Below are 11,904 nucleotides of genomic sequence, written 5' to 3'. Positions count from 1 at the left end.
TTCGCAAGTTACATACAATCTCTGGGCCCCCCATACCCTGTTTTATGAATGTGAATGAAATACACACATGCACACACACATGTGCATGCACACACACATAATCACAGTATGTGCATGCACACACATGCACACATATTCTTGACAAAGATATTCCTTCACTGGAAAGCAGAATATGAACAAAACATGGTAGTTAAGGCATTATAAGATTCTGTAACAGTTCCTTTATTTTCTCTCCCTCTCTAACCTCTGAGAGTCAATGGACAGATTTGCCCATCGGTATAAACATATGTCTGCAATGAACCATTTTTAGTTATCAACATATAAAAACCAAAAACATATGGTGTCTTGTCTTTGGAATCATCTTAAAAGATTTATTGATGGATTTTTCTGACCTATTTTTATTACTTGAGAATTTCCTACATGTGTGTAATGTGTTTTGACCAAATCCACTCCTTTCCCTCCCCTCCAATTCAATTTCTTCCTGACGCTCCTCCACTTTTCCATACCCGACTTCAAGTGCTCTTCATTTTTTTTCCAATCCAGTCAACTTTCCATGACTGGGGCAGGAGCTCAGGAATCCCAAACCATCTGAGGAGACTAACCCCGCTGCCGAGGGCAGTCCTACACCATGCACACAGAGGCAGCATCAAATGAATGAAGCTGATTTGGGATGCAGCCCCATCCACCCTGGCTGCTATGGGACCCCCGCTGCTCAGGTGGGTGGTTACAATATTTCAGTTCTTCAGACCTCAGGTACCTGTTCTCTGACTCTTGAAGAAACTTTCACAACTCTGACTGGGCTGTGTGTGGACCCAGGGAGCGGGGTGTGACGTCACACTGCTATTCTTTGACGGGACAGCAGAGGTTTCCCGCCCCCTACAGAAGGTTCAACATCTCCACTGTCCCGTTCATCCTGAAGAACAAACATCGATCAGGGTTAAATTGACAATAAAAGGGCAGGAGCAACAGGGACTCATCAGCCAGGCCTCGCCTCTGAGTCCAGCGCAGAGCTAGCTGGGAAATGTTCCGGATGTTGACCAAGACCAGTGTAACTCTGGGCAGCAGAGCTGCAGGTTGGGTACGGACCATGGGCTCACACCAGTTGCTGGTGCCACCCCCAGAGGCCCTGAGCAAGCCCCTGTCGGTTCCTAAGCGGCTCCTGCTGGGTCCAGGGCCCTCCAACCTGACTCCTCGAGTGCTGGCAGCCGGAGGCCTAAGGATGATTGGCCATATGCAGAAAGAGATGTTTCAGGTAAGCCTTGGTGGCAGCAGCCTCAGTTTAGGGGTGGTGATCACTTGGTGACGGGCAAAGGAAAGGGTCTCACCTGTGTGCCTACTGTCTAGATCATGGACGAGATCAAGCAAGGCATCCAGTATGTGTTCCAGACCAGGAACCCCCTCACGCTGGTGGTCAGCGGCTCGGGACACTGTGCCATGGAGACTGCCCTATTCAACCTGCTAGAGCCTGGGGACTCCTTTCTAGTGGGAGCCAATGGCATCTGGGGAATGCGGGCTGCAGAGATCGCTGAGCGCATTGGTAAGGGAAAGAACCGTCTATGACAGTGTGCTCCTCCTCCGCCCCCAATGTTATCCCTCCAGTGGCCTGGCCTCCTGGGGGAATCCAGAAGCTGTCTCCAACAGATCAGGCCTGTGTCATCCTGTTGGGCACTTCTTCCTGTATCCCCAGTGCCTCCTCCCCAAGGCAGGCATCAGGGTATTCTCCTGCCCCAGCAGATGAATGCAGACTGGCCTTTTCAGAGTTAGAACAAGATTGTTTCTGGAATGCATGGACGAAGTGCTGCTGGGAGACCCCTGGGGTGAGCTCCAGCAGCAATCGGGGGACATCAGAAGTTCAGAGACTAACTCCCTCCCCAAATCTCAGAACCTTGTTCATCTGTAAAATGTGGACCTAGGGACAGTTGTTCCTCCATCATCCAAGATGGAAGAGGACAGGTGTGCTCCCAGACTTCCTGGGAGATCCCAGCCTTTGCAAATGGCCTGCATGATTCACAAGAGTATGACCACAGTGTTGATGGACAGCCAGAGAGCCTGGGGGGTGTGGAGCTACCACCACTTCCTGATAAGCCACCATTTGCCTTTTTTCTTTCCTTCTTTCTTTCTTTCTTTCTTTCTTTCTTTCTTTCTTTCCTTCCTTCCTTCCTTCCTTCCCTCCTCCTCTTCCTCCTCCTCCTTCTCCTTCTCTCTCTCTCTCTCTCTTCCTCCTCCTCCTCCTCCTTCCTCTTCTTCTTCTTCTTCTTCTTCTTCTTCTTCTTCTTCTTCTTCTTCTTCTTCTTCTTCTTCTTCTCCCTTTTTTTAAAATGTGCATTGGTGTTTTACCTGCATGTGTGTCTGTGTGAGGGTGTCAGATGCCCTGGAACTGGAGTTACAGACAGTTGTGAGCTGCCCACATGGATGCTGGAAACTGAACCTGGGTCCTCTGGAAGAGCAGTCAGTGCTCTTAACAGCTGGGCCATCTCTCCAGGCCCTCGGCCACCATTTTCAAAAGTAGCCAGGGTAGGGCAGGGCTAGGGACTCAAGAGGACAGTGGTCATTTAGGCTCCTCGCTCAGGCCCCTCCCCTGCTAGGACCCTGGTTGTGAGCAGGTGCACGTGGCATAGGACTCAGAGACAAGAGCGGGATAGCTGCTTGGTTCCTGGTATCACCAGATGCACAAGGTCAAGACCTAAATCATCCTCTCTCCCTTCGCTCAGTCTTCCACCCACAGGTGTGGGATATCTGGGAACTACACCTGGTCCACAGGTGTGGGATATCTGGGAACTACACCTGGTCCACAGGTGTGGGATATATCTGGAAACTACACCTGGTCCACAGGTGTGGGATATCTGGGAACTACACCTGGTCCACAGGTGTGGGATATCTGGGACCTACACCTGGTCCACAGGTGTGGGATATCTGGGAACTACACCTGGGTCAGGTGGGCTCCCATGCCACCTGCTGTGCCCAGAGTGACCTGTGTAGATACTATCTATACCACGGGGCTGCCAAGAGCCTCAGGTGCCATAGCCTGAGGAGGGACCTCTCAAAGCCCTGGAGGCCAGGACAGCACTGCATCTATGCAAGAAGCAGCCTTCCCGGAGCCTGCTCCACTCCCTCTATGGAATAGCCACCTGGTAGCCAGCATGAACGGGGTCCTCCCACCCTGTTTCTTATTCACTGACCCATTCTGCCCCTGTCCTCAGGAGCCCGTGTGCACCAGATGATCAAGGAGCCTGGAGAACACTACACATTGCAGGAGGTGGAGGAGGTACTGCGAACTGAGTCATGGTGGGAGGGGCTGGGCTGAGATGCTGAGGCCTGGGGCTTGCTTGACTTCGGTCTTAGTGTCTGGGACTGGCCACAAGAGGGGAGCTGGTACCTAGGACCATGTGGGAAGCCTACCTCTGACTGAAAATGAAGTCTGGGATGCAGCCCTGGGGGCAGGGCCAGTGTGGCTGCAGCTGCGTGGGGTTAGGGAGGCACAACTTGTTACTGAACTCCAGGGTTCCAGCCCCTCCCTGTGAGGTCAGGTCAGTTCCATCCTACCTATAGACCGGGGAGGATGCTGGTCACTCTTTCTTCTTGGCACAGCCTTCCACCCGGTTCCCTCCATCGGCACACATGGATAGGAGGTGGGTGAGGCACGTCGCATTCTTGCTTGTTACATTGGCCTGCTCCACTTTGGAGGGAGCTGGGTGTATGTGGATGATCCTGACTCTGTCCTCACTCGCCGATGTCCCTCTGTAAGGGGCCGGCTGATCCAGGGAAAGGTCTCCATCAGTTCTACTCACAGCTGTCACCTCTGTCCCTCAGGGCCTGGCCAGGCACAAACCAGTACTGCTGTTCCTGACCCACGGGGAGTCATCCACTGGTGTGGTGCAACCCCTAGACGGCTTTGGGGAGCTCTGCCGCAGGTGAGTCTGGCCTAGAGTGGCAGTACCAGGGTGGAACAAAACTTATAACCTGGCTGGATGATGCTGGCAGGGAGCCGCGGGGCTGGCGGCGGCAAGGTATCCCAACTATCCTGTGTGGTCTTCCTTCCTGCCACTGTCCCACGACACGGGAGGGTTTGCTCCAGGCTGAATGCATGTGCTAGCTTTTATCTGGTGAGGATGCAGGGGCTGGGGTAGGATCAAGTACCCTCTTGCCAGATGCCACCACGGTGGTACTGACCTTGGAGGTCCCATGGCTAGCAAAGGCTGGGATGACCCACAGTGTGCGTGCATCTCAAAGCCTGCTTTCCCCAGGCACCAAAGCTGCACCTTGCCTGCACTTCTTCCCCACCCCCACACAAGGATTTACAGGAGACTGGCTCAAGTTCATAGTAGCCCCTCTGGAAGCCGGTTGTGCTGTCTGTAGTGTTGGCCACAGACCTCTCCACAGCTGTAGAGGGTTGCCATGCACGTCCATCTTTGGCCTCAGGGACGTGGAGCCCATGTAGGCAGGGACCCACTGAAAGAGTCCCTCACACAGAGTCCTGCCCATGCATGAAGCCCAATTAGACCATGGGGCTCCAGCCTTGCCCATGGCTGTGCCTTCCACCTGGATAGAAGAGAATGAGCATAACTGGCTGTTACTAGAGATGGACTCTGGCCTGCAAAGGCTGTGCATTTGTGGCAGCTGGCCAAGTGTGCAGCTATTGGTGGAGGGAGGCCCAGACCTTTGTGCTGCCAGATTGCGCCGGCTCTTAGCACTCGGAACCCTGGTTGACCCCCCCCCCCCCCCCGTCGTTCTCTGAGAAGTCCTGCAACAGAGCCATCTGGGTCATGACCCAGCTACCCAGGCTCCAGTATAGATACCTCCTTAACCATACAGCTGCTTCTGGTTTCTAGGAGCTGCTTTAGGGAGGGAACACCATGTAGGAAGTGAGAGGGACCCCTCCTGCTTCCTTGCTGCCCTTCCCTTGCCCCACCCTTGCCCCCGCCTCCCATCCCACCAGACACCCAGTCCAGGCTGAACTCTGAACTCCCAGGATCTCTTCTACTTCACTGTGTTGCCTCAATGCCCATGACTCCTCCAGGTACCAGAGCCTGTTCCTGGTAGACTCTGTAGCATCACTGGGCGGGGTCCCCATCTACATGGACCAGCAAGGTAAGAGCATGCCCCGCTCCCATAATCCACATCACACATGCTGGCAGACTCCGAGGCTACAGAAGGCTCAGTTTGACAGTCCCTGTAGGCCCACTGCTGGACCATAACTGAGTTTACAGCCGTCTCCACAGGCCCTGGCAAAAGAGGTTTTGTAGCTTGAAGTTTGCTAGGTAGGCAGAAAGTCCAAGCAGCGTGGCAGGACTTCTGGCATGGGTCCTGGCTGTGTCACCTCATGGAAGACAGCAACACAGTCAACAAGGGGAAGCCATCACAGGGTGGGATGAGAAGCCAGAGACCAGGAAGTGAAAGAATAGCTCTTTCATAACAGCCCCTTTCCTAAGAACTAGGCAGAGTCGATTCCCGAAGACAACCAGGGACACAATCACTTCCCGATAGTTCGGGCCTCTCAGCGGCTCCAGCCCACCCATACCACACTGAGGACCAGCTTTCCAACACATAAGCCCTTGGGCGCAGCACATCAACACTACACCATAACCTTGGGTCCCGAACAGACTCCAAAGAGAATCGACAGCCTGAATATCTGCCAGGCCATCGGACAGGGTGTAGGGGTGCAGCGGGAGGCAGCTGCTACTCTGAGGGTGTTTGGGAGGCATTCCAGTTGCAGTAGGAGCAGACAGGAGGAGGAAAGACGGGACCCTGTGTATCAGATGCAGCAAGTCCAGGTGTAGGCGCCATCCCTCGAATGCCATGCTATGCTGCCCAGGCCTGGCTGTTCACAGGGTTAGAGAAGCCATGCTAAGAGGCTCCAGCCTGGGGTCATCAGTTGGAAGAAACAGCACTGAGACCTGAAGCCAGGTCTCTCCCATACGCCTCCTGGTTTCTGCCTCAGTGAAGACTTGGTCCCCCAGTCACAGAACATGGTTTGGACTGGACAGACACACCTATTTGGTAAACTCCACTGTGAGATCTCAGACATCCCCTTCTCCATCCCCATCCTAGGCATTGACGTCTTGTACTCTGGCTCCCAGAAGGTCCTGAATGCCCCACCAGGGATCTCCCTCATCTCCTTCAGTGAGAAGGCCAAGTGAGTGGTCCCCACCTCACCTTGGGGTATGGATGCAGATGGGGTGTCCCTGGCCCTTGGAGGGTGGAAAGGAAAGGTTCCGTGTTGAAACCTTTCCCTGCTCGCCCTGCTGGGATGTCCTAAAAGCCAAGATGTGTTCAAAGCTGTCTTGCAGAATAGTGGTAGTCAGGGTGGGGGGTGGGAGCAGGGGGGTCGGGGGCAGGGATGAACATATTCAGGCCCAGTTGTGGGCAGGATCAGAGGCGGGTATTCTAAAGGCTCCCAGTATCATTCTAAGGGGTGATTGATCCAATGTGTCTGAATACTCAGAGCCCAGCACCCACCCTTCCACCCCAGATCAGCTCCCTGGAGTCGGCACAGGACCTTCCAGACACAGGCACAAGCCACCCCTCACTCGGCAGTTCCACCATCATCTCAGGCTCCTGCTGTCTAGATCACGAGCCAGGCCAGTGGGACTGGAGGGAGAGACAGGGTCACGGGAGAGACCACAGCAGGTCGTGACCATCAGCTGCAACCTGCCTTTGTGTCCCAACCAAAATGAGTCAATTTTGGTATGGTCAGAAATTCTTCCTGGCTGTCATGGCAGACACCAGCGGTGCCATAGGGAAAGTGGGGGCTGAGAGCTGGATAGACGGAGGAAGCTCATCAGGAGAGAAACGAAGGGCTGGGAAGTTCCACCTGGGAAAGCAGTGTGCCACCCAAGTCTGGGCCTCAGTTTCCCTGAGAAATGAGGCAGGACAAACCCGTGGGCACAAGTGGAAGAAACGAAGAGACTAAGCACAGTGGGGCCAGTGGGCTTAGGTACCCATGTGACAGTCACATCCATTGAGATCGCAGAGGGTTGGGAAGCCGGAATCCGCTCACAAGGTCCCGTGAGTTCAAGCTTCACAATAGGCTTTCTGCCCCTGCACCCGATCTGTGACACAGGACCGCCCAAAGCCAGGAATGGGTACTCAGATGGGTTTCTCTTGACCAGACACAAGGTCTACTCTCGGAAGACAAAGCCGGTCTCCTTCTACATGGACATCACGTATTTGGCCAAGCTGTGGGGCTGTGAGGGCAAGACCAGAATGTGAGTGTCGGGCAGGGCCAGGGGTGAGGGTAGCAGGGTGGCTGCCCCTGTGCCAGCTGAGCATCAGCCTCCTCTCAGTCATGCACATCCAGTTCTTTGTGCCTTTAGCTGCCAGACTCTAATGGGAAATCCTATGCTGGCCCTTAAATCCAGGCCTCGCTTGTCACCAGGCCCAGAGGCTCAGGTCCAATAAACACCGTCTGCTACCATTTCCATAATCCTTGTCCTCCATCAGCTTTCTACACCTGGTTCCGCTCTATCCTCCTAGTTCAGGCCTCAGTTTACCTCCCTTGGAAGGTTCACCAGAGATTCCATAAACCATCTTGGTCATCATCCCGAGGGGGTCTTGTATTAAACACAAGACAGGGAACCAGAACTGGGAGGATAGAGTTCTTCCCAAGGAGGGACAGGGAAGGAGCTAGGCTGGTGGGCACAAAGGGTCCAGTGTTGGCTTCCTGGGAACATGGAGTCTTGGTAGCAAGGGGATCCATTCTATTTCTCCCCTTTCCCTTCATGTTGCCAAGCCCTGTGCTGGCCTTCCCTCCCTGGTATCCTTGACTCTGTGACTCTGAAACAGTAAAGCATCCCTGGGATATGGTTGGCTCCTGCCATAGAGTCTGAGATGCTGGGGTGGGACAATCCCTACCATGATACTGAACCAGGCTCTCTTTTGTTCCCCAGAGTTCACCATACCACGCCTGTCACCAGCTTATACTGCCTGAGGGAGAGTCTGGCACTCATCTCAGAGCAGGTACTAGAGGGTCTTCTACTCAAGGAGGTGGCAGGGAGGGGTAGAAGAAGGAAAAGAGAAAGGGAAGAGAAGGAAGGCCCTCAGACCTGTGTGTACCTCAGACTTGCACCTGTGGAATTCTTCCTTCCCCATGACGCCCTCAGATTGCTCTGGAGAAAGGGGACAAGAGGGTTCCTGAGACAGCAGTGAAGCTGTTTGCCAACAGACCCAGGCTTCCCAGTAGGATAAGCTGTGGTATAACTGGGAAGACGGAGTTCTTCCCAAGGAGTGCCAGGGAAGGAACAGCTTCTTCAACGAGGAGGGTGGAGCACTAACTATGGAAAGACTGGGAGAACAGAGCCTGGGACAGACAGAGGTACTCTCATCGGACTCTTCAGTTACTGAGCAGAGCACAGGGCAGGCTGAAAGAGAGGGGATCCCTGAAATAGAGTGGGGGCTCTGAGAGAGGTAGGCATGGTGACGTTATGCAGCCGCTGCTAGGTAAATCAATAGCTATCTTAGCTTGTGTCGTTTTAACAGAAAGCCACAGTGGAGTGCTTTACAGTTAGATTTACTCAGCTGAAAGTTTTTGGAGACTGGAAAATCTAAGTTCAAGGCCAGGTCCTTCACTTAACTCCATCATAGTGTATCTGGGGTATCACTTGGGCCAGAGAGCCAGGTAGAGCAAGAAAAGGTTATTTTGGCTTCTGACTTTTTTTAAATTAATGTCTCATGTAGCCCATGCTGGCCTCAAATTCGCTATGTATCTGAGTTCCAGGCTAGCCTTGAATTCCCAATTCTCCTGCATCCTACCTCCCAAGTTCTGGGATTACAAGCAGGATCCACCATTCCCAACTATCTTAGGTTTCATTATAACCCCACCGTCAGACACAAGCCAGTGCACCCCTTGTGGCTTCTGTATCGCTAGCCAAGATAGTGTTCACCGAAGCCTTGGGGGCACACCTGGCCACCGCAGCACTCAGCAGAGTCAAGTAGGGGTTGGCTGTCTGCAGGCATGTGCAGGTCCCAGGCCAGCTGGGTGTGACTGGGTCAGGGCTTGTGTCCAGTACATAGTCCAGTCTCGGGAAATGGAGGTGAAGTGTGGCTACAGGCCCAGTTACTTGTGTAGATCACAGGACAGAAAAAAACCACCAAAGTCTGAGCGTATTCCTCTGGGGACTGATGTCCTTCATCCACCATTGCCAGCCACAGAAGCCACTATGAGGCCCTGGGCTGTGGTTACCATGTTTGCGTTCTTAGGGCCGCCCCCCCCCAAAAAAAATTGCTGCATGAGGAGTGGATTACAGATGTAGTGACCCGTGATCTAGATGGTCACCTACACTCTGGCAAAGGCTCTGAATTGGGGGGACATCCCTTGGAGCAAGGGCTAGGGTTGAGATGGACAGGGGAAGGTAAGAAGTCGTGGGGAGCCAAGCATGGTGGCCCCTACCTGTAATCCCAGCACTCCAGATGCTGATGCTGGATCAAGAGCTTGTGGCTAGCCTGGGCTACATACTGAGACCCTAAAACGGAAGAAGGAAGAGTATTGGGAAAGAGGTTAGCTCAGTGGACTCCGGCAGCTTTTGCCTGATGACCAGTGTGCTAAGAAGCACTTCCAGGTCGCAGAATCAGTGGCCAATGGAGGCAGGAGCTGATTGGAAAGACGCGACCTGGAAGTGATTGTTGGTCCCGAGTGGAAGAACTAGTTCTTAGAGGCCATGCATCACATTTCCTTGAGGTCCAAGGTCACAATGTGTAGGACCTGACTGATCACACCAGATCTGTGTGGCCAACTATCCCAACCTCCCCCAGTGGCAGCCTACACACTTTGAAATGTGTCCTGCCTATCTCCCCAGAGCCCACTGGGTACCCATTGGAGGCTGATACCCACCTCTCTCCCTCTAGACCCAGAAAATATCCTCTATTCTCAAGTTTGTCAAGTTTAGACCCTCTTGTCTCCTTGGGGCCTGGGATACCAGAAGTTACCTCAGTGCAGCTATGCCACAAAGCTTTGTGGGTCCTACCATCTGAGGGGGGCTCTCACCGGGGGGGGGGGCTCCCACCTGTCTGCTGGTCATGGCCACCTTTTCCCCCACAGGGCCTGGAGAATTCCTGGCAACGGCACAGGGAAGCCACAGCATATCTGCACAAACACCTGCAGGAGCTGGGCCTGCAGCTCTTTGTGAAGGACCCGGTGAGGAGCCCAAAGGAAGGGGATGCCCGCCAGTTGACCCAGACACTAGTCCAATGGGGAGGGTGAGGCTACCATCGATTGGTGAAACCAAGTGCCATGTTTCAGTGGGACTTAGAGCCTCCCAAAGCTGGGGGCAACCCCTTTAGGCCCCAGGCAATCTCCAGATGGCTCCTATTTCCTGCCAAGGGAACCCTCCCTGCAGGAGCCACCAGCTAAGGAGCAAGTTTCTGGACCTTTCTCTGGATTCTAAAAGCCAGCGCAGGTCTAGAAACCTGAGCTTCGTCATAGAGGCTCCTATATGGCTGAGCCTGGCACTTCTTGCAGGCAATCCGGCTACCCACAATCACCACGGTGACTGTGCCTGCTGGCTACAACTGGAGGGACATCGTCAGCTATGTGCTGGACCACTTCAACATTGAAATCTCTGGGGGCCTTGGGCCCTCTGAGGAGAAGGTGAGGAGGCACTTGGAGCACTAGAGGCACTAGACACCCTGTATTGAGCCCTGCCGCACACGCCCCATCTGGGTTGGGCCACTGTAGGGCCCAGAACAGGTAGAATATTCTCAACCTGTCACTCACCTCAGGGAGAATATCCTCAACCCTCTCCACACACTAGGAAAGTCACACAGCTTCACTCTGTGTCCTGAGGGACCCTCCCTGGCCCCACTCCTGGACTCTCTATGTTTTGGGGACAGAAGGGAAGGCTGGCTCTGGCCCCTGTGTGACACGCATGAGGCCACTTCCCTCCTGCATACCAGATGGATGGCATTCCCATGTGGTAAATACCTGACCATCTCCTATCAGGGAAGGGGCTATGAACAGAGACTGACATCTTTCTGGTCCATGCCTGCCAGGTGCTACGGATTGGCCTGCTGGGCTCCAATGCCACCACAGAGAATGTGGACCGCCTGGCCAAGGCCCTGAGGGAAGCCCTGCAACACTGTCCTAAGAACAAGCTATGAGCAAGCTTTCACCGGACTATGCACTCCTGAAGCTAGTACAAGGCCACCAGGCCTGGGGACAGCAAAGCTGCTGACACAGCCTGGCGAGGTGGGAAGGAACAGTGTGAAGCTGCCCGTCTCCCCCCAGGTGGGACCTTGTGGACACAGGGTGGTAATCACCATCCAATAACGCTGCGGTGTAGAGGCCACTGGCCTCTGGGAAGAATCAATAAAGTGCCTGTCACGCCTCTTCTCTGACTGTGTCAAATTGGGTGTGGAAGAGAGAACGGGGGCCTCTCAGCTGCCTGCATGGCCCCAGTGTGGCTCTTTGAGGAGAGTAACTTGTTCTGGAGGCCACACACAGATCCTTTCCCGGGTCTAAGGATGCTGCTTTCAGTTTCCAGATGTCACTCAGTCTCCAAACACACTCTCATAATGCTTTCTTCAAGTGAACCTACAAGGAACCCCACTCATAAAAACAAGACACCCGCAAACACGCAGAATCAAAACTCATAACCATGAAGGCCCACATCCTTGGCCCTCCCCATGGAGGTTTCATATTCACCTGAGGGGACCCCTGAGGCCCAGTTCCCTGCTCTCACTGTCTCCTGAACCTCACTTCTGGCTCAGTTGTCCAGCATACTCAGACCTAGGGCACACTCGGCAACTATACTCAGAGTCCCCTCTTACCAAGGCTGAAGAATCCCCCACTGACTAAGGCTGGAGGGCACCCCTCTTACCAAGGCTGAAGAATCCCCCACTTACTAAGGCTGGAGGGCACCCCTCTTACCAAGGCTGGAGAGCCCCCCTCTTACCAGGTTGCCAGTAGGTATG

The 11,904-nt window shown here is 54.0% G+C and overlaps 1 protein-coding gene across 1 annotated transcript; it reads left to right on the top strand.

Moving 5' to 3' along the window:
- The first annotated feature begins 955 nt into the window (after nt 1-955).
- Nucleotides 956-11,323, top strand: Agxt (alanine--glyoxylate and serine--pyruvate aminotransferase). Its single transcript, XM_038339908.1, has 11 exons — nt 956-1,252; nt 1,345-1,537; nt 3,201-3,265; nt 3,811-3,911; nt 5,018-5,088; nt 6,049-6,133; nt 7,110-7,205; nt 7,887-7,956; nt 10,034-10,129; nt 10,454-10,582; nt 10,984-11,323. Exons 1-11 carry the CDS (start codon nt 1,022-1,024, stop codon nt 11,089-11,091), a joined length of 1,245 nt encoding a protein of 414 aa, XP_038195836.1. The 5' UTR covers nt 956-1,021; the 3' UTR covers nt 11,092-11,323.
- The last annotated feature ends 581 nt before the right edge of the window (nt 11,324-11,904 follow it).

The sequence above is a fragment of the Arvicola amphibius genome, chromosome 8 (genome assembly GCF_903992535.2).
Source record: "Arvicola amphibius chromosome 8, mArvAmp1.2, whole genome shotgun sequence".
Lineage (NCBI taxonomy): Eukaryota > Metazoa > Chordata > Mammalia > Rodentia > Cricetidae > Arvicola > Arvicola amphibius.
The sequence above is the reverse complement of the archived record's forward strand: the minus strand, read 5'-3'. Positions and strand labels throughout refer to the sequence as shown.

Excerpts from the sequence above, each read along its gene's own strand:
- Agxt (XM_038339908.1), top strand. The coding sequence starts at position 1,022 with ATGTTCCGGATGTTGACCAAGACCAGTGTAACTCTGGGCAGCAGAGCT. Across the intron at positions 7,957-10,033 it reads TGGCACTCATCTCAGAGCAG|GGCCTGGAGAATTCCTGGCA; the intron begins GTACTAGAGGGT and ends TTTCCCCCACAG. Across the intron at positions 10,583-10,983 it reads TTGGGCCCTCTGAGGAGAAG|GTGCTACGGATTGGCCTGCT; the intron begins GTGAGGAGGCAC and ends CATGCCTGCCAG.